This window comes from Dendrobates tinctorius, unplaced genomic scaffold (assembly GCF_039654945.1).
Source record: "Dendrobates tinctorius isolate UK_male_01 unplaced genomic scaffold, ASM3965494v1 ptg000103l, whole genome shotgun sequence".
Lineage (NCBI taxonomy): Eukaryota > Metazoa > Chordata > Amphibia > Anura > Dendrobatidae > Dendrobates > Dendrobates tinctorius.
In genome coordinates, this window is record NW_027361771.1 from 13,828,627 (window position 1) to 13,851,757 (window position 23,131).

General features: G+C 42.6%; 1 protein-coding gene across 1 annotated transcript in view; it reads left to right on the plus strand.

The window, feature by feature from the left end:
* Positions 1–5,756: 5,756 nt before the first annotated feature.
* CUNH17orf67 (chromosome unknown C17orf67 homolog) overlaps positions 5,757–23,131 on the plus strand; it is a 77,964-nt gene continuing 60,589 nt past the window's right edge. The window contains exons 1-2 of the mRNA XM_073588102.1: positions 5,757–5,887; positions 11,735–11,835. Coding sequence (XP_073444203.1) covers positions 5,833–5,887; positions 11,735–11,835 — 156 coding nt within the window. The 5' untranslated portion in view covers positions 5,757–5,832. The remainder of the gene's footprint in view (positions 5,888–11,734; positions 11,836–23,131) is intronic.

A 23,131-nucleotide genomic window follows, 5' to 3' on the forward strand; every position in this document is an offset into this window, starting at 1 on the left:
GTACACCGATACCTCATATGTGGTCAAAAACCACTGTTTGGGCGCACGGCAGGGCTCAGAAGGAAGGAGTGCAATTTGACTTTTTGAATGTAAAATATGCTGGAATATTTAACGCTTGCCATGTCGCGTTTGGAGAGTCGCTGTGTGCCTAAACACTGGAGCTCCCCCACAAGTGACCCCATTTTGGAAACTAGACCCCCCAAGGAACTTATCTAGATGCATAGTGATCACTTTGAACCCCCAGGTGCTTCTCAAATTGATCCGTAAAAAAAAAAAAGTACTTTTTTTCACATAAATTATCATTTAGCCTCAGTTTTTTTCATTTTCACATGGGCAACAGGATAAAATGGATCCTAAAATTTGTTGGGCAATTTCTCCTGAGTACACCGATACCTCATATGTGGTCATAAACCACTGTTTGGGTGCACGGCAGGGCCCAGAAGGGAAGGAGCGCCATTTGACTTTTTGAATGGAAAATTAGCTCCAATCGTTATCGGACACCATGTCGCGTTTGGAGATCCCCTGTGTGCCTAAACATTGGAGCTCCCCCACAAGTGACACCATTTTGGATACTAGACCCCTTAAGGAACTTATCTAGATGTGTAGTGAGCACTTTGAACCCCCAAGTGCTTCACAAAAGTTTATAACATAGAGCAGTGAAAATAAAAAATCATTTTTTTTCCTCAAAAATGATTTTTTAGCACGCTATTTTTTATTTTCACAAGGGTAACAGGAGAAATTGAACCAAAAAAGTTGTTGTCCAGATTGTCCTGAGTATGCTGGTACCCCAGATGTGGGGGGGGCACTGTTTGGGTGCACGGTAGGGCGCAGAAGGGAATGAGCGCCATTTGACTTTTTGAAATGAAAATTAGCTCCAATCGTTAGCGGACACCATGTCGTGTTTGGAGAGCCCCTGTGTGCCTAAACTTTGGAGCTCCCCCACAAATGACCCCATTTTGGAAACTAGACCCCCTAAGAAACTTATCTAGATGCATAGTGAGCACTTTGAACCCCCAGGTGATTCACAGAAGTTTATAATGCAGAGCAGTGAAAATAAAAAATCTTTTTTTTTCCTAAAAAAAATTTTTTTAGTTGGCAATTTTTTATTTTCACAAGGGTACTAGGATAAATTGGAACCCAAAAGTTGTTGTCCAGTTTGTCCTGAGTACGCTGGTACCCCATATGTGGGGGGGGAACCACTGTTTGGGCACACGTTGGGGCTCAGCAGGGAAGTAGTGACATTTTGAAATGCTGACTTTGATGGAATGGTCTGCGGGCGTCATGTTACATTTGCTGAGCCCCTGTGTGCCTAAACAGTAGAAACCCCCCACAAGTGACCCCATTTTGGAAACTAGACCCCCCAAGGAACTTATCTAGATGTGTGGTGAGCACCTTGAACCCCCAAGTGCTTCACAGAAGTTTATAATGCAGTGCCGTGAAAATAAAAAATCATTTTTTTTCCCTAAAAAAAATGAATTTTAGCACGCAATTTTTTTTTCACAAGGGTAACAGGAGAAATTGGACCCCAAAAGTTGTTGTCCAGTTTGTCCTGAGTACGCTGATACCCCATATGTGGGGGATGACCACTGTATGGGCACACGTCAGGGCTCGGAAGGGAAGTAGTGACGTTTTGGTATGCAGACTTTGATGGAATGGTCTGCGGGCATCATGTTACATTTGCAGAGCCCTTGATGTACCTAAACTGTGGAAACCCCCCACAAGTGACCCCATTTTGGAAACTAGACCCCCCAAGGAACTTATCTAGATGTGTAGTGAGCACCTTGAACCCCGAAGTGCTTCACAGAAGATTGTAACGCAGAGCCATGAAAATAAAAAATCTTTTTTTTCCTCAAAAAATGAATTTTTAGCTCGCAATTTTTTATTTTCACAAGCGTAACAGGAGAAATTGGACCCCAAAAGTTGTTGTCCAGTTTGTCCTGAGTACGCTGATACCCCATATGTGGGGAGGGACCATTGTTTGGGCACACGTAGGGGCTTGGAAGGGAAGTAGTGACGTTTTGAAATACCGACTTGATCGAATGGTATGCGGGCATCATGTTACGTTTGCAGAGCCTCTGATGTGCCTAAACAGTGGAAACCCCCCACAAGTGACCCCATTTTGGAAACTAGACCACCAAGGAACTTATCTAGATGTGTGGTGAGCAGCACTTTGAACCCCCAAGTGCTTCACAGAAGTTTATAACGCAGAACCGTGAAAATAAAAAATCTTTTTTTTCTCAAAAAATGATTTTTTAGCCCGCAATTTTTTATTTTCACAAGGGTAACAGGAGAAATTGAACCCCAAAAGTTGTTGTCCAGTTTGTCCTGAGTACGCTGGTACCCCATATGTGGGGGGGAACCATTGTTTGGGAACACGTCAAGGCTCGGAATGGAAGTAGTGACGTTTTGAAATGCAGACTTTGATGGAATAGTCTGCGGTCGTCATTACGTTTGCAGAGCCCCTGATGTGCCTAAACAGTGGAAACCCCCCACAAGTGACCCCATTTTGGAAACTAGAAATTCCAAGGAACGTATGTAAGATGTGTTGTGAGCACTTTGAACCCCCAAGTGCTTCACAGAAGTTTATAATGCAGAGACGTGAAAATGAAAAAATCATTTTTTTCCACAAAAATAATTTTTTAGCCCCCAATTTTTTATTTTCCCAAGGGTAACACGAGAAATTAGTCCCCAAAAGTTGTTGTGCAATTTTTCCTGAGTACGCTGATACCTCATATGTTGGGGTAAACCACTGTTTGGGCACACGTCAGGGCTTGGAAGGGAGGGAGCACCGTTTGACTTTTTGAACGCAAAATTGGCTGGAATCAATGGTTGCACCATGTCGCGTTTGGCGACCCCCTGATGTGCCTAAACAGTGGAAACCCCTCAATTCTAACTCCAACCCTAACCCCAACACACCCCTAACCACAGCCCTAACCCTAACACATCCCTAACCACAAGCCTAACCCTAATTCCAACGCTAACCCTAATTCCAACCCTAACCCTAATTCTAACCCTAATTCCAACCCTAACCCTAATTCCAACTCTAACCCTAACCCTCTTTCCAACCCTAACCCTCTTTCCAATCCTAACCCTAACCCTCTTTCCAACCCTAACCCTCTTTCCAACCCTAACCCTAACCCTCTTTCCAACCCTAACCCTCTTTCCAACCCTAACCCTAACCCTCTTTCCAACCCTAACCCTCTTTCCAACCCTAACCCTAACCCTCTTTTCAACCCTAACCCTAACCCTCTTTTCAACCCTAACCGTAACCCTCTTTTCAACCCTAACCCTAACCCTAATGGAAAAATAAAAATAAAAATATTTTCTTTATTTTATTAGTTGTGCCTACCTATGGGGGTGATAATCGGGGGGTTTATTTACTTTTTCTTTCATTTTGATCACTGTGAGAGTGATCAAAATGAAAGAATGGAATCTGCAGCCGGCAGATTCGGGCGGGCGCACTGCGCATGCGCCCGCCATTTTCTAAGATGGCGGCGCCCATGAACTGGACCCGCCGGACACCGGGAGCGACAGGGGGACTTAGAAGGTGCCGGGGGAGGTGAGAGGGGGTGAGGGGGTTATCGGAATCTGGCGGGGAGCAGAGGGAATGGGAGGGGGGCAGATGATGACAGCGGCGGCAGATCGCCGCTGTCATTCAGTTGCAGGGGGGGCGATCGCCGGTGGGGGGGGTGGAATCGGTGTCTCCAGCCATGTCCGATGCTACAGCAGCATCGGCCATGGCTGGATTGTAATATTTCATCAATTTTCATTGATGAAATATTACTATCGCTCTGATTGGCTGTTTCACTTTTAACAGCCAATCAGAGCGATCGTAGCCACGTGGGGGCGAAGCCACGCCCCCTGTGGCGAAGAACAAAGCCCCCTGTATCTGCGGGTCGGGTGACCTTTCAGTGACCTAGGTCACCCGACCCGCAGGGGGGCTTTAAAGTCATGACGCCACATAGGCGTCATGGGTCGTTCTGGCACGACTTTTCATGACGCCTACGTGGCGTCAAAGGTCGTGAAGGGGTTAAGGAGGCTGGTGCTTGGCATCATTGTTTCTCTTCTGTTAACCATGGTTATCTCTAAAGAAACACGTGCAGTCATCATTGCACTGCACAAAAATGGCCTAACAGGGAAGAGTATCGCAGCTAGAAAGATTGCACCTCAGTCAACAAACTATCGCATCATCAAGAACTTCAAGGAGAGAGGTTCCCTTGTTGCCAAAAAGGCTCCAGGGCACCCAAGAAAGACCAGCAAGTGCCAGGACCGTCTCTTAAAAGTGTTTCAGCTGCGGGATCGGGCTACCAGCAGTGCAGAGCTTGCTCAGGAATGGCAGCAGGCAGGTGTGAGTGCATCTGCACGCACTGTGAGGCGGAGACTCTTGGAGCAAGGCCGGGTCTCAAGGAGGGCAGCAAAGAAGCCACTTCTCTCCAGGAAAAACATCATGGACAGACTGATATTCTGCAAGAGGTACAGGGAGTGGACTGCTGAGGACTGGGGTAAAGTCATTTTCTCTGATGAATCCCCTTTTCGATTGTTTGGGACATCTGGAAAACGGCTTATTCGGAGAAGACCAGGTGAGCGCTACCACCAGTCTTGTCTCATGCCAACTGTCAAGCATCCTGAAACCATTCATGTGTGCGGTTGCTTCTCAGCCAAGGGAATGGGCTCTCTCTCAGTCTTGCCTAAAACACAGCCATGAATAAAGAATGGTACCAGAATGTCCTCCAAGAGCAACTTCTCCCAACCGTCCAAGAGCAGTTTGGCGATCAACAATGCCTTTTTCAACATGATGGAGCACCTTGCCATAAAGCAAAGGTGATAACTAAATGGCTCAGGGAACAAAGCATAGAGATTTTGGGACCATGGCCTGGAAACTCCCCAGATCTTAATCCCATTGAGAACTTGTGGTCAATCATCAAGAGACGGGTGGACAAACAAAAACCTTCAAATTCAGACAAAATAAAAGCATTGATTTTACAAGAATGGACTGCTATCAGTCAGGATTTGATCCAGAAGTTGATTGAGAGCATGCCAGGGAGAATTGCTGAGGTCCTGAAGAAGAAGGGTCAACACTGCAAATATTGACTTGCTGCATTAACTCATTCTAACTGTCAATATAACCTTTTGCTACTCATAATATGATTGCAATTATATTTCTGTATGTGATAAAAACATCTGACAAACACACATAAAAACCAGAGGCCAGCAGATCATGTGAAAATATAATATTTGTGTCATTCTCAAAACTTTTGGCCATGACTGTAGGAGATTCAAACTGTCAGCTGTTTTCTTCCTCACTGGAAATCTGCTTGAGAGGTGAAGAATGGGGGGAGGGGAGTGCCCCTTTCACTAGGGGCTTAGAGATTTTAATATTGTCATCACTTTCGCCCATGACAGTATGTCTCTATTCTTACTGAGTACATATTACAGAAGCCCTTTACTTTTTAGTGGATCTTTATGTACAACTCTACAAGTTGTATTTTCATCATATGTTACAGGATATATCACAGAACGTATAAAGACTTTTGTACATTTCTTAGATTAGTAAAAATGGATTGTATACAATTACTTAAAAGAAGTAAGCATAAACTACACTCCAAACTTATTTAGGTGGCAAATAATTTGCGACTGACTGGAAACGTTACACATCCTGAACAAATTCCTAGAATCTTTGCACATATTCCCAAACTCCTGAGTATAAGAGAAAAAGCTCCAGCCAGGAAAGGGAGGTGGGATTTTAGCTGACGTTAAGGCTTTAAGAGGTCTAATTCTTCATAAGATATATTCATTTCTAAATCAGTGTCCAGGGGAGAGGGAAGAACCAAAATGAAGCTTTTTGTTGTAGTGATCACTTTTGTGGTTCTGCTGGCAATTTTTGCAGGTAAGCAAATTCTAATGCAGAAGAGATCTAAATGTCCATTAATTTGACCAATTTTTTTTTTAATTTAACTCCATGTATGTTTTTTTTAGTATTTATACTTTAAAGTATTACATTTGTGTAAGCATCATATAGTATTATAATATTACATTTAAACATCTTTATAATTTTTCTGTTTTACAATATACAGGGAAACAGGCTGTGTGCCCACGTATCGTCTTTTAAGCGTTTCCGCGGCGATTTTAAACGCGCGATTCTGCCGCGGAAATGCTTAAAGAAAAGCATTCCATGCAATCCTAATAGAAAACGCACATGTTGTGCCAATGGTGCGTTTTTTACCGCTGCGGAATCGCTTAGCAGTAAAAAACGCAGCATGTTCATTAATTTTGCAGAATCGCCCGCGATTCCGCATACCATCAATTATATGGGCAAAAACGCTTAGGAAAACGCATGCAAAAATGCTTGACAAATGCTTAGAAAAGCACGTCAAAAACCGCATGCGTTTTCCCGGGAGCAGGTTGTGCGATTCTGCTCAGGTTTATTCTGCATGAGAATCGCTACGTGGGCACATAGCCTTACTGTTTCTAAGCAAGTGGTCAGATAAACACCTGCAAGCAGAGAGTCAGATATCGTGAGGATATAATGTCTTTTTATTGCTTCTCAGCTTTTCCTGTCTCTGTTGTCACTTTGTTTTAGCAAACAGTGAAGGTCACTGACTCTATCCCATTAGACATTGGCGCCAGGCTCAGACTGGCCCACGGGAGAATAGGAGAAACCTCCGGTGGGCCCCTGTGCAAGAGTGGGTCACCGTTCTTATATGAGCAGTACTTGACATAATACAGTTGATTCACTACAGTATGTAGACAAAGACAGCGTCTTATTCATGTAACAATCTACCCAGTTCATTGTTATGTAAATTTGTGATTGAGGATAATATCAAATTTACATGTAGCTGAAAAGTGGGGCCCAGGAGCTGGTTACTGGTGGACCCTAGGCACCTCAATCCTACACTGGTTGGTGGCATATCCTTTTTGAGACGTGTTCTCGATCCAATATATCAGATCACAAATTGACTCATATAATGTTATGTTACAAAAGTCAGAGACGTCTCTCTTTTATTCTTAAACACATCAAACACAAATGAAAGCCAGCTTGGCCCATTCTGTAGCCCATCTTGTTCTGTTGCTTCTCCAATACAAACTATGAGCTGCTCAATCGTCTCAATCACTGATCAGATAGAAAATTCTATTCATGTCATGTGGAACCTGATTTCTCGGGAGAGAAACACTTCTCTGAAAGAAGACTTTTGTCCATTCATTTTTTTTTGACAGTCTTAAGTCAACACACTGTAGAAACAAGCCTTCCCTGTTGTATCCTGATTTTGCATACTTTCTTCAATAAATAGCAGGGCCAAATTTTTTTCAATGTTAGATCATTAATTATATAGTAATAGCATATCATAATGATATTCCATCACTTTATGAAATGGGAAAACTCATTTAACAAATTGCACTTAAACTATTTAATTTGCTGTTCATGGTGCGCTCTGTTTTTCTGTAGCAGGTTCCCTTTCCCCATGATAGGGTGTTTTCTGTAATAGATTATCACTTTCCCATGCCAAAAAAAAAAGATAAAGCTTTATTGAAGGTGTATTTTATTGTAGGATCCCTATCCCTTTTTTGTAAGAATTCATGCAATTAAAAATGGGACTGGGCTACTACAATTGCATTGATAAGTGTTTGCATTTATAGTTTAACTCTACATTATGTAATCAGCAGTGATGCCATAATAACGTCTTGGGATAAAATTAGCATGATGTACAAATAGCAAAGGCAGATTTGGCCTTTTCTGTTTGTAGCTTCAACATATCCTTAGAGGAAATTGCCATCTACCCTTTTGGAGTGGGCAGTTCTTATTGATCAGCAGGCTGTGAGCACTATAGGTTCTGGAATTTTCTTTTGTTGCTTCCCAGCATGCATTGTGTCTGCTATGCTCAAAAGCTTCCTGTTCAGAATTGAAAGCTCGCCTCTCTGTTACCTCTATATACGTGCATAACTAATGCTTCACGTGAGCAGAATAAAGAATGATAGCCATGAGACAAGTTATACTATTCATTTGTCTTGCCAACTGTATTGCCCTTTTACATGATTTATTAGAATTTTTCATTAAGATTATTGATTAGCGCAATCAATGCTGTTCTTCGTGTTTCATGAAATGGACATTTTTATTTGACTGGTTTGGGAATTACGTTTGATCGGACAACTGAAATTGTCCTTCTAAAGTCATGGCCAGATATATTACATACATGTCTACCTCAACTGCCATTAAAATAATACTATAGGATCCTAATAAATACTGTCTTAACATATGTCAATGTGCCTCCTCATGGTGTCATCTCTTGAGCATTTCATTCCGGTACTTTTATTTGAATGACGGGTCAGTAGATTACGGTTTGATTTTTTCATGGCATTTGTATTGAAAGCTTATAAATGTATCTACTAGTCATAGTAGTCCTTCACTTCTGTTATTCCAGTCTTCCATTTTGTTATGGTGTGAGAAAAAAATATACAGTAACTCAAAATCCCACCAAAAATGGGTATATCACTAGTGGGTAAGTAATCACTATAAGATCACACTGCTGAGACTGCCACTAGTCAACAGAATATGTTGAGATAGCTCGAAGATAGGTGCACTCGGCTTTCTTCATCAATGTCATAGACCTGCTGCACCATTCATCTCCTCTGGTCATGTAGCCAGAACACCCCACAGTGATTAGCTGACGACGTGATATCAGCGTTGCAGCCAATATCTGACACCGGGATCAGTATCGGAAACTCAGCGGTGGACCTGGGGATGATGAGTAAGGTGTGGTTTGTATTTTTATACCAAACTGCGTCCAGGGACGAGTATTCTCTGAAAAGGGACAACCCCTTCAAGTACTTTATGCTGCAATGGGTTCTTTTTAGGGGAGATGGTAATATCTGCTGCTGTCCTTGGTTGCTATCAAGTATCATATACGATAACACAATCCTATGTGTAACATAAAATTCATCATAATTTGTAATATGTATTATGAAACCTTTCTTAAAAATGCAATCAGAATCACTAGATGATTACTTTCAAGACCCTGAGAAAGAACGCAACAATGCGCTCTGTGATATAACAGTCTGTCCCCAAGAAAGTTTGTGAATAGCAGCAACCTGTTAAAATAGTCTGGAAGAAATTCCACTCATGTCCTTTGCAATCTGATTTCCCAGGAGGAAGATGCTTCTCTGAAAGAAGACTTTTGTCCATTTATTTCAGCGTCGTCACTGTAAAAACAAACTGTTCTGCTCAGCTATACACAGGAACGTTTCGCAAAGGTTTAAGAAACTCTAAGTAGCACAGAGCTTTTTTTTTTTCTAAATTGTGGCAATCAGACAAAAATACAAATATTTTCTACCTATGGAGAGTTCAACTTTCAATATACGACTTAGGGTATTTTCACATTGCGCTTTTGCCACATGTTGGCTCCCCAGGAGCTTCTGTCTGAAGCCCTGAAAAAATGGCAGGAACCTCAGACAGGACCATTGACTTTAATGAGGCACCCAATGTCACCTTATACTCTGTCTGGCCTCCATTTTGGCAATGTTCATCTTTCTGACACAAAAGTACAGTCGACCACTGTCGAAACAGAGGTCAGGCAGAGCACAAAGTTACGCTGTCTTCATTAAAGGTAAAGGTAAAGGCCCTGTTGGGGATTCCACCCAAATTCCATTATTCAAGACTTCAAGAAGCCCCAACACTGAGGTGGCAAAAAGCTAATGTGGGTCCAGGTGAATGAAGCACGTTAGGTGGACTGCGTTGCTGGAGTAAATCCATTCTTCAGCAATGAAGACAGTAAGGTTTTGTATTCAAAAAGTGTTTCAACGTTATACCAATGTCTTGATCAAGTAAAAAAAAACACAATTTTGTTTTCTTCACATTTGTTTATTTTTTTTAATTGATGAAGATGCTGATGAGATGTTGAAATACATTGTCAATAAAAAACCTTATTATCATCATTGTTGGTGAATTAATTTATTACAGCCGCTCATTCCACCTAATGAGCTTCACCCAACTGGATCCAATATTTCCTGGTGGATATATCCACCAGCCACGAGGCAGCAGCTGTTTTTCTATATGCCTACATAGGAGTTGTCACTATTTCACCAGGTGAATGTAACCAGCACTTACCCACTCTCCCTCCATAGGGTATTGTAGATCGTGTACCTAGGTGATCTCCCAATATACAGCAGACTGTGGATAAAGAACACGACCAGACAGTTTGTCCAGGAACTATCCTTTATTGAAAATGGAGCATGAGTTCCTCCTAAAACACAAGGGAAAAACACAGTAAAGTTTCTCCTCTCATGGTTAATGGTTGAGTGAGGCCATTTATTGTCAAACTACTGTATTTTCTCTTTTTAAATCATAATGAAAACCCAAATCAAAAGTTCACATACCCCATTTCTTAATACCGTGTATTGCAACCTCTAACATCAATGACAGCTTGAAGTCTTTTGTGGTAGTTGTGGATGAGGTTCTTTATTTTCTCAGATGGTAAAGCTCCCCACTTCTCTTGGCAAAAAAGCCTCCAGTTCCTGTAAACTCCTTGTCTGTCTAGCATGAACTGCTTGAGATCTCCCCAGAGTGTCTCAATGATATTGAGGTCAGGAGACGGAGATGGTCACTCCAGAACCTTCAGTTTGTTCTGCTGTAGCCAATGACAGGTCGACTTGGCTTTGTGTTTTGGATCGTTGTCATGTTGTAACCTCTAAGTATGTCCCATGTGCAGCTTCTAGGCTAATGATTGCAAATTTGCCTCCAGTATTTGCTGATAACGTGCTGTGTTCATCTTTCCTTCAACTTTGACCAAGTTTCTTGTGCTTTTGTAGCTCACACATCCCAAAAACATCAGTGATCCACCTCAGTGCTTTACAATAGAAATGGTGTTCCTTTCATCGTAGGCCTTGTTGACCTCTCTCCAATTTGTAACATTTATGGTTGTGGCCAACAAGTTCAATTTTGATCTCATCACTCCAAACTACCTTGTTCCAGAAGTTTTTGAGGCTTGTCTCTGTGGTGTTTTGTGTATTGCAGTTGAGATACTTTGTGGCATTTGCGCAGTAATGGCTTTCTTCTGGTGACTCGACCATGCAGCCCATTTTTCTTCAAGTGCCTCCTTATTGTGCATCTTGAAACAGCCACATCTCTAGTTTTCAGAGAGTCCAGTATTTCAGCTGATGTTATTGTGGGTTTTTCTTTGCATCCCGAACAATTTTCCTGGCAGTTGTCGATGAAATGTTTGTTGGTCTACCTGACCGTGGATTTGTTTTTACAGAGCCCCAATCAGTGGCACACACTGTTGCTGAGAAAAATGTAATTAATCAGTAGAAACTTAGATAAACATGGTGGAAATATGCATTATTTATCAAAACAGGGCTTGCTGGCCATTGCCACTTAGAACAAATAAGCTTTCATTTTTAATAAAAAATAATGTAACCTTGATTGATTAATACAGTTAACAAGGCATTTTTTTCTGTAAGGTCAGACCCAAACTTTTTGCAGTTACAAAGCAATTTTTTAATACATAAATTCACCTTTTTATGAAATTTTAATGTCATATAGCTAAAATCAGGAGGTGAAAACAATGCTCAAGTAAGTATAGCTAAATATGCTGGTTTTTATTACGGTAATTTTTTTTAACAAATTCTTAACTGGGCAGCATTTTGTCATTTCTTACCTTGATTAAATGGAATTAATAAATAAAAAAGGTTTATTTTGTTGACAGAAGTCTAAATACTGTAACTGTTCTGTCATTGATTGCAGATGCATCACCAATCCTTACGGAAAAACAGGCCAAACAGGTTTTACGGACTAAGCGATCTGAACGATCAATGAAGCCAGGATATACCGATGAACCAATGAGGGTACATATATATTTCTTTTATCATATTTTAATATTTATCTAACATGAAGCATGTTCTTAGAAATGTGGGAAAGTATGAAGCAATAGCTTACAAAAAGGAGAAATATAGTTCAGTTCCTTTTCACATCAGCATTAATTTCTATCTATTCTTCTATGGAAAAAATTGTGTAGTCTGCGGAGCTATTACTGCCTTCAAGCACGCCAGAAACATGTAAAAACCCACTATAAGACTAATAGAACCCATCAAGGTTAAATTTATCAATTATACCTGCAATGGCACAGAATGCAGGGCATGACAATATTGCCATGGCTTCTGCTGCTCCCAAAATCTTCACAAAGTGTGATTTTAATTACTAACATATTCTATTGCCAGCAAAAAGTGCAAGACAGAAAGTATCGCAAAAACGTATTATTTTTATTAATCAGTACAACCACAGAAAGCCAATGGTATATAAAAAATCTGAACGTAAATAAATGTCAGCAAACTATTTACAGTAGGTGCTCCTACAGGTGTATATGTAAAGTATATAGCACACCCACCTAAAAATGGAGTATAGCGGTAAAATGAAATGGGAAAATCAATATGTAAGATGGTAAGACGTAATTCTGGTAAAAATTACGGTAGCTTTATTCTATAAGTATTCTGTGCTAAACCATTACATTAGATGCAAACCAAAGTAACAATGCATAAAATCCTAGATATCCACACAAAGGGGTTGATATCCCACATGTGTATCTGGTTCAACTGCACAGGGGCTCGTGACTTGCTGTGGATCAGCGGGTCCCCGAACTCCGGGCGGTCTGCTGTGGATCAGCAAGTCCACGAAATCTGCAGGGCGATGCGTAGCTGTGCAGAGAGATGCAGAGCCGTGCAAAGTGGTGAGGAGCTGTGCAGAGAGGTGCAGAGCCTTGCAGAGCAGTGTAGAGCCTGCTGTGTAGATCTTTGCGGAGCCAGACAGTGCCTGGCAGATCGGTGCGGAGCCTCGCTGTGAGGAACTGTTGGGGCAGATAGACTGCTGTGCACAGGCGGTGAGGGGCCTGATAGGGCATGGGGAGTACATGGTGTGCACCCCAAGGAGTCATGGTTGCCCAAAAGGAGGTAGGGTCTCAAAAGGGAGCGGTGACCCAAACAGGGATGGTTGCCCAAAAGGGGTGGAGTCCCAAAAGGGGCAGTAACCCAAACAGGGATGGTTGTGTAGAAAGAGGTGGATTCCCAAAAGGGGGCGGTGACCCAAACAGGGATGGTTGCCCAAAAGGGGTGGAGTCCCAAAAGGGGCAGTAACCCAAACAGGGATGGTTGTGTAGAAAGAGGTGGATTCCCAAAAGGGGGCGGTGACACAAATAGGGGTGGTGGCCCAAAAAGGGGCGGTCACGAATGCATCAAAGGACTGTTGCCAGGAACAACGCTCGAACAGCGCAGGTCTGGGATTATGCACTGACTATCCATGTGACAAGTGGTCACAAAGGTGTACTGTGGAAGACAATGGAGAGAGTTTGACTGCTCTTCTAAACTCAGGGAGCCCGGTGACCCTGGTGAGCGCCATACTCCATGTCTGTATGATTCCCAGAAGGAAAAAGGAGGTCCACTGCATCCATGGAGTCCCTAGGGATTATCTGGTGTACAGGGTAATCATTGAGACACCCAAGATTATTACCATCCATGACGTCCCTGTAGTCCTGGACTTGTCATTCCCTATTGTAATAGGCCGGGACTTTAAATGGTTTTGGGACTTGTGGGAAGAGGAGGTAAGGTCGATGTTAGAGGTGACTGGGGAAAAGTGTCTGTCTGACCAACTCTGGGACTTGGCAAAGGTGACCAACAGTGTGACTATTAAAAATGGGGTAGCTCCAGGAAAGGAGTCCAACATCAGTTTAAGTGGGGACTTTTTTTTCCAGGGTGACAGGGTGAGTAGTGGTGACTCCAACTCGGACTGCGACGCTAACGCAAGGGAAAGAGAGTGCGGTAAGATAGACCTGAGTTAAAATGGCAAGGGTTCCCCTTGTCGCCGAGGACACGGCGGACGCAAAAAGGCAGGCCAGGCTGAACCCTCTGAAGAAGAGATGGGATCAGATGCAAGCAAACTTAATGTCCTAGATAAGAAGGTCACATTGCCACCAACACACCCCAGCACAGAGGTATCCGCTGATGTGCTGAAAATAAAACTGACACATTGTGACAGTGGAGACTAGAGTTGAGCGATACCGTCCGATACTTCAAAGTATCGTATCGGATGGTATCGGCCGATCTTTAAAAAAAGTATCGGTATCGCCGATTCCGATACCGGAAGTCCCATTCAAGTCTATGGGACTTCCGGTATCGGAATAAGAAAAACCCTTTCCTGCCCTTGTACAGCCTCTCTGGGGTCTGTACGGGCCTTTCGGGGGGCTGTGCCGGCCTGCCAGGGGGTCTGTGCAGGCTCCGGTGGTCTGTGCCGGCCTGCCGGTGGTCTGTGCAGGCTCCGGGGGGCTGTGCCGGCCTGCCGGGGGGCTGTGCCGGCCTGCCGGTGGTCTGTGCAGGCTCCGGGGGTCTGTGCAGGCATCGTCCGATGGGACTACAAGTCCCATCGGGCGATGCCTGCTACCATGACAGTGATTGACACATTAGCCAATGATGGGACAGTAGTAGTCCCATCATCCGGCTAATGTGTTAAATGTAAAAAAAAAAAAAAAAAAAAAAATTACATGCTACATACATACAACATGCATACTACATACATGCTACATTCATACTACATGCAACATACATACTACATATATACTACATGCATGCTACATACATACTGCATGCTACATACATACTACATATATACTACATACATACTACATGCATGCTACATGCATCATACATAACACATATATACTACATGCATGCTACATACATACTACATGCTACATACTACATATATACTACATGCATGCTACATACTACATGCTACATACATACTACATATATACTACATGCATGCTACATACATACTGCATGCTACATGCATGCTACATACATACTACATACATACTACATGCTACATACATACTACATATATACTACATACATACTACATGCATGCTACATACATACTACATGCATGCTACATACATACCACATACATAACACATATATACTACATGCATGCTACATACATACTACATGCTACATACATACCATATACATACTACATGCATGCTACATACATACTACATGCATGCTACATATATACTACATGCATGCTACATACATACTACATGCTACATACATACTACATATATACTACATGCATGCTACATACATACTACATGCTACATACATACTACATATATACTACATGCATGCTACATACATACTACATATATACTACATGCATGCTACATACATACCACATATATACTACATACATACAATACATTCATACAATACATACATAGACATACAGTACATATAACATAGAGTAACATACTTACCAATACTTGTCACATTGTTCCCCGAAGCCATTGTCTTTCCGGAATAAATATTAACATAACAAACCACAAAAATACTCACCCACGATCCGAAGCAGTCCACGAGTGTGTCCCACGACGATCTTGGGTAGAGAACTGCAGCATCAGCTGTTGCTGCCGTTCTCTACTGGCTGCAGGAATCCAATGACGGAAGGTAGGTATCCTTCCGCACTGTATTCCTCCGCCACTTAAAAAAAAAAAAGTCCCTAGTCTCACTTTATGCCATTGCTGTGTGGGAAATTCCCACGCAGCAATGGCATAAAGTGAGACTAGGGACTTTTTTTTTTTTTAAGTGGCGGAGGAATACAGTGCGGAAGGATACCTACCTTCCGTCATTGGATTCCTGCAGCCCGTAGAGAATGGCAGCATCATCTGATGCTGCAGTTCTCTACCCAAGATCGTCGTGGGACACACTCGTGGACTGCTTCGGATCGTGGGTGAGTATTTTTGTGGTTTGTTATGTTAATATTTATTCCGGAAAGACAATGGCTTCGGGGAACAATGTGACAAGTATTGGTAAGTATGTTACTCTATGTTATATGTACTGTATGTCTATGTATGTATTGTATGTATGTAGTATGTATGTAGTATGTATGTAGTATGTATGTAGCATGTAGTATGTATGTAGTATGTATGTAGCATGCATGTAGTATATATGTAGTATGTATGTAGCATGCATGTAGTATGTATGTAGTATGTATGTAGTATGTATGTAGCATGTAGTATGTATGTAGCATGCATGTAGTATGTATGTAGTATGTATGTAGTATGTATGTAGCATGCAGTATGTATGTAGCATGTATGTAGTATGTATGTAGTATATATGTAGATATGTAGTATGTAGCATGCATGTAGTATGTATGTAGCATGTAGTATGTATGTAGCATGCATGTAGTATGTATGTAGCATGTATGTAGTATGTATGTAGTATATATGTAGTATGTATGTAGCATGTAGTATGTATGTAGCATGCATGTAGTATATATGTAGTATGTATGTAGCATGTAGTATGTATGTAGCATGCATGTAGTATGTATGTAGTATTTTTTTTTTTTTTTTTAACATTTAACACATTAGCCGGATGATGGGACTACTACTGTCCCATCATTGGCTAATGTGTCAATCACTGTCATGGTAGCAGGCATCGCCCGATGGGACTTGTAGTCCCATCAGACGATGCTTGCACAGACCCCCGGACATCAGCACAGCCCCCCGGCAGGCCGGCACAGCCCCCCGGCAGGCCGGTACAGACCCCCACAGGGTGCACAGACCACCGGCAGGCCGGCACAGCCCCCCGGCAGGCCGGCAGAGACCCCGGGCAGTCCACACAGCCCCCCGGCAGGCCGGCACAGCCCCCCGGCAGGCCGGCAGAGACCCCCGGAAGGCCCGAAATGACGGCGCATCATGATGCGCACACACCGCGCATCATGATGACGTCAGGCCGTCAATCAACTGAACTTCCGATTCCGATGCCGAATTCCGATATTGAAAAAATATCGGAAGTCGGTATCGGAATTCCGATACAGCAAGTATCGGCCGATACCCGATACTTGCGGTATCGGAATGCTCAACACTAGTGGAGACCCATCAGCAGAGGTCGCGGTAGTAGGCAAAATCCCAGAGAGGGCAGGTGGAGTGAAAACCCACAAAGGTCCTGGAGAACAGACTGGTGGTTCATTTGCCTCTTAGGTGGCAGAAAATTAAAACTGTGTCAAAACTCTAGAAGGGGAAGAGAACTGTACTGGGGTGTGTGACACCAGGACAGTAGGGGGTGAGAACTCCAGAGAACCCAAGGCTGAAGAGGTGGAGTCTGGGAGCGAGAACATTGACTCTTCAGAGATGCTCAGCAGAGACCCTAGAGGCGGTTGAAGGTAATGGATGGAAGACCCAAGTGAAAACTGAACCTCCTGAAGAAGGAATAGGTAGAACTCCTAAGTGGCAGAGAGTGGGTGGGCAAGCTGCCCCATCTGAAAAGTTAATGAAAGAATTTATTTGTGGAGATGCTTAAAGAGACAGTAAGAGACCATGTCGAGCGAGAAAAGGTCCTGAGACAAGCGGCTGACTACAGAGTGGATGAACTGGAGCTTAAAGAGACAGTAAGAAACCATGTCAAGCGAGAAAAGTTCCTGAGACAAGCAGCTGAGTACAGAGTGGATGAGCTGGAGAAGGAAATCTCTGAGCTCAGAGGTCACCTGTCAACGTGTCAAACCGTGAGCCAGGCCATTTTGGAAGATAAGGAGGTGCTCAGAGAAGCATTAAGAGAACTTCTATTAGAGAAGGAGATGGTGGTTGCAGACTTACAGCGGAAGTGCCAGAGGGGTAAGGAGGAGGAGCTGCAAATGCCCATCTTGGCGAGGGGTCTTGAAAAGTGTAAACCTCAGGGAGAGTTTGCGCTAAGAGCTGAACAAGACAATCACCCTTTTGTGGCAGATGACTTGATGGAAATGTCCAAGGCAAAGCAGAAGCTGTCCGTCCATGAAGAGACTGAGACTTCGCTCTTCAAGTGCATAGTCGAGGTATCGAAGGATGTGCGAGAAGATTGTGCCAGTGAGGCGGTGCATGAAGATTTTAGGAAGGCGGTGGAAGGGTGTAGTGTGAACTGGGCACCAGAGATGAAACAGTTGATTATACTGTCAACTAGGGAAGTCACAGTGAGCGGATGGCTATCCTGAGTGACATGTACCTACACTGTCTTTGCACCAAACGGATGATACTGTTGAGGTATAAGGAAGCTGCTTGACATCTGGAGCGTGCAAAGAAAGCTCAAAGCCATTTGGAATTGATGGAAGACATTGTTCAAGTGCCCAGGAATCTGGTGAGAAAGGTTATTGGGAGACTTGGAAGAGTCATGCAGGAAATCGTAGATAAGTCCAGTGTGGCGAGAGTGAGGATTCCAGCTGATGACAAAGCCAAGGTAGCTGGTGAAGATGGAATGGTCCATTCTTCATTGTCGGATCAATGGAGAGCCTTAAGAATATCCGAATATTCCTGGAATATCGCATGGGGTACCTAAGAAGAGAGGTCGAGCAGCTAAGACTTGAGAGACTGCAAATTAATAAACAGTTGCAGGAAATGCGAAGAAGGAAGATGGTGGCAACTTTCAACTCGAGGTATGGAGAGACAAAGGGGTTCTCTAAAGGGTGGAAGTGCTCAACCCGAAGATAAATGGAATGACTGCTCTCTGGGGAATAAAAACAATAGGAGAAAGTGCCAACAGAAAGACAACTGAAGGTGACCTGAAGGAAGAGATAGAGGTGGTGACTTTTCTGCTCAGTGCTGAGTGGCCTAGGCTGGAGACCCGGTAGCGGATGTGGTGACAAGGAGTCAGACCAGACAGAAGGCATGGGTGCCAGGGAATTGCAACACCGTACTGACCATCGGGGATGGGGGTGGTCTGACAAAGGGGCAACCCTATCAGAGGAGGTGATGGAGTCGGAAGGCGACTGGTTGCAAAAGAGTTCAGTGACAGGGCCCGATGTTGACAGACAGTTTGACCCTCAAAGGCGACCAAGAAGAGTCTCTGGTTGGAAAACAGTAAGTGCCAAGCCCCGTGACTTTAGGCAGAGGGGGGGCAATATGTGGTGTTGTGAGTTCATTTTCCCCTTCACCGTTGATGTCTGATGAACTCCCTCTGCTGGTGAAGAGAGGTAGTGAAATTGATGGGGTTGAGAAGAACCGGTAATCTGAACAGGTGGAGCCTGATTGGACACCCGGAATTACTGAGTGGATATAAGGCAGCCGACGCCCTACAGGGGTGCTGGTGAGCCTTTCTGCTCTGAGCTCTTGCAACCAGTTAGTCCTGTCTACTGAAAGCTAAGTTTTTGCTCTCTCATTTTTCCATGAGATTTTGTCTGTTCGCTTCGTGTTTTGTGTTCAGCCTGCCTTTGTTGGGACGGGCTGAGCTCCATTTTTGTCTCTGATCAGTTTATCTCTTTGCTCTGTTTTCAGAATATACCTGAGTTCTGATATAGTGATTTTGAAGTCTAGCGACTTCAGGGCCTTTTCCCCTATCAGACGGTTGGGACATTTTTGGTAGGGTTTTTTGCGGATTGCAGCCAGCATCTTTTCTGTCCTTTCCTATTTAGTTAGTTGGGCCCCATCGTTTGCTCAACCTGTCTTTCTGTCTGTGTTTGTGTTTTCATCTGCTTTTCACCGTCAATACATGTTGGGGGCTGTCTATTGCTTTGGGGTCTGCTCTGGGGCAGTTTAGATTTCCCCTTTCTTTCTTTAGGCTTATTTATTTCTCCGGCTGTGAACGAGGGGTCTAGGGCACCGTAGGAACCCCCCACGGCTACTGTTAGTTGTGGTGAATAGGATCAGGGGTCTGCAATCCGATAGCTACCAACCTCTCCGGTTTTCTGGACTTAGCTTGTAATTTTATTTTTTCCTCCTTCGGTGACTCATTCATAACAATGTGGTATGGGGACAGGTTATATGGTTAATGGGCAGTATGTATCACAGAGGTGGCTGGCCCTGTGATGGAAGCCTGAGTTTGTTTTGCTCAGCAGATCTACTGCTGAGGATTTTGTTATACATTGAGGAGGCTCCAGGTGACTTGGAGAGATTGGCGATCCAGTCACCTACATACCCCACCCAAAGGGGGTGTGTCTGAACACCAAAAATGGAGTGTGTGTGTTTGTGCACGGGCAGCAGTGCTGGCTAGGCTGAGCCAGAGAGAGGAGGCCTGTGGTATACCTCTGGAGATGATGTCTCTGATGATAAGAGGTATCTGGAAACCCGTGGGGTCGTCACGTACAGTTAACGGACACAAACCCGTGTTAGGCACACCAAGGCTCAGCGAGGACCGTATGTGCTGTAGAGCCGAACGGCTGCCAGACAGTGCACGGGGTGCTGCACGTTACCAAGTACCTGAGTTTCGGTTTATACTGTGTTTTAATAAACTGAATAGACTTTTGCTTTAACCCTGAGTTTCCCAATGTATGCCTCAAAAATAGACCAAGTGAGTACTCCTCGTCCACAGATAGTGGAAACGTGTTGAAATAGCCTGTCCCAGAATTCAGACCTCCAGTATCTTAGGCAGGAGGTTTACCATCGAACCAAAGGCTGCCCTGCTGTTTATAAGATGATTTTCTCGGCCTCAAGAGCTAAATGATATTCTTTTTATTTACAGGCACTATGTACTGGTATATAAAGGTGCATCTTTATATACCAGTACTTTTCTATATACTTGTATTTCTCCATGTATATTAGAGGTAAAATAAAAGTTAAGAGTTTTTTTCCTGCAAAATTGCTAAAGAGTTATGAAAATCTATTACAAAAATCACATTTTTAATAGATTTTTCGAAAATAAATGTCACAAACCAGTAAATAATATGGACATATTTGATATTCCTGTAATCGGAAAAAAACATAGAATACAGTGAACAGTTTAATAACAATTATTGTTAAATGGCATAAAAAAAAAGTGTTTGGCGAAATGGCATTTAAGAAAGTGGCAGCTCATTTGGCAAAAAAATTAGAACTCATACAGTGAAGCTTCATTAAAAATTAAAAGATATAGCTGCTACATTTATGAATGAATGAACAAAAATAATTGCCTGGTTGTTTGAAAATGTGCATCATAAAAATGTCATTGAATATACGCATTGTGTGAAAAAGTGAAAGGGACAAACACTTTTTCACACATCTGTATGTTTATATTTTACATATTGTTGTGTGCATGTTTGTACTTTGCATATGCATGTGTAATGTGTAAGTAAACGCACATGTAATTTTTTAGCATAGGCATATTTTTTTTTGTAATATATTTCTTTATTGAAGAATGAACAAAAAGAATAATACAGTTGTGAATGACTTTAATAATGAGCAGTTAGATGGTTAGCAAGCTGTAAGACATAGAACATTGAACATGTGGACATCACTCGAATAACAAGTGATGTCAAAACTGCAGGAATATTGATAACCAAACAACAAAACTACACATTGGTACAACAATGAAAGATTTCTAGGTAAATTCAACACCATACTGCTTAGGCCGTCGAGAGGCCATAGCCTCGATTGGGTGGTTCAAGGTGCAAATCAGAAGGGATATACGTGAACCCCATAGACAAATATGCTAATGGTCAATGGTCCAGAAGCAAGGACCCGTAAGCCACCACAAAATTGAAGGAGAGAAGGTAGAGAAGACAAAACAGTGTTGGGGACTTAAGTATAATTCAATTTTTTCCTCCATGTAGCCCAGTTTTCAAGAAACAGAGGATGTGAGTGGGCTACCCAGCTTGAGAGTTCTTCTAGTCTATAAATAAGTTTAATTTTTTCAATCCATTCAGAGATGGATGGTGGAAGCTGAACCCTCCAATGGGTAGATATTAAATGTTTAGCAGCACTCAGCATCAAGGCCAGGGGGCCGTGGTCTCGTAAGATAACAGTCAGGAGCAGGGCAGAAGAGTAATACTTCTTTAGGGGCAAGATTCCTAGCCATCAGCTCCAGATCTATTAAAGTTTTATTAACCCCTGCCCAAAAGTCTTTCAGAAGAGGGCAGGTCCAAAATATATGTGACATATTTCCCACTTCCGAATTGCATCTCCAACACAATTTTGACTCTATTAATCCGAGGTGGTGAAGAAACTCCGGTGTTCTGTACCATCTCGTAAGAATTTTATATGTATTTTCTTGTAATAAGGTGCATCTAGAAAAGCCCTCCGAGTTTGCTAGAATTTTGTGAGTATCTAAATCATTTAGTGATATACCCAATTTTTTTTCCCACGAGAGCAAGAAAACCGGTTTCACCATGCTGGAGGGGGAAATTATGTTTTTGTAGATTCTGGAAAGTAGTTTAGGAGTAGGCGAAGGGAGCTTAGTCAACAATTCGATCCGTGACCATTTTCTTGTCCCTGTAAATTTAATATTAAATTGTTTCAGGATTTCAATAATATGTGCTTTTTGTATAAAGGTTTCTGGGTGAATAAGGGTTTCTGTAGACCAAATTTCTGACATAGAGATGCTACCCAAGTTTAGTTGGGAGATTGCTTGGTAGGGCAAGTGGTGCCATATATTAAAGACATCAGTATAGTGAGGATTAAGGAGATAGGGAATGATACTGGTAGGCGTTATCGCAGAAGGTTTATCTGTGGTATAAAGATTTTTGCTAATCTCTTTTTTAGAGTAGTTAGCGTAATTGGGTCCAGTTTCAAGTGAACGGGGGGTACCAAGTCGTTCCAGATATATTGGAGCATATTTCTCTCAAAGAGGATAAGTTCCAAGTTGGCATGGGAAAGGGATTGTAGATTTAAAGCAAGCTTTAACCATCTAGCCATGTGGATGGCCTTATGGTAGGCCTCAAAATCCAGAAAGTTTAAACCCTCCGAAAGTTTCGGTAGAGATAATAGCTTATGAGATAGGCTAGGTTTTTTGAATCTCCAGACATACTGCAAGATGAGTCTCTTGATAATTGCGAAGAAAACTTTAGGAAGTGCAATAGGCACCATCGTCATAGTATACAATACTTTAGGGGAAATATAAGTTTTGACGACATTCACTCTTCCCATCCAGGAAAGATAAGGGTGATCATAGGACTTTAACTGCCTCTCAATTATTTTAATTAAATTGACGAGATTTTCCCTATAAAGATGTGAAGGGTTTTTGGTAAGAAAGATCCCTAAATATTTTACACGATTCATGGGCCATTTGAAAGGGGTGGTCTCCTTTAAGAAAGCTATTTCATCAGCTGGGGCTGATATGTTCAGAGATTCTGATTTATCCCAATTGATTTTAAAGTCTGATAACTCACTAAATTTGTTTAACAATGCAATGAGATTATGTGTTGCTGCCTTGGGTTCAG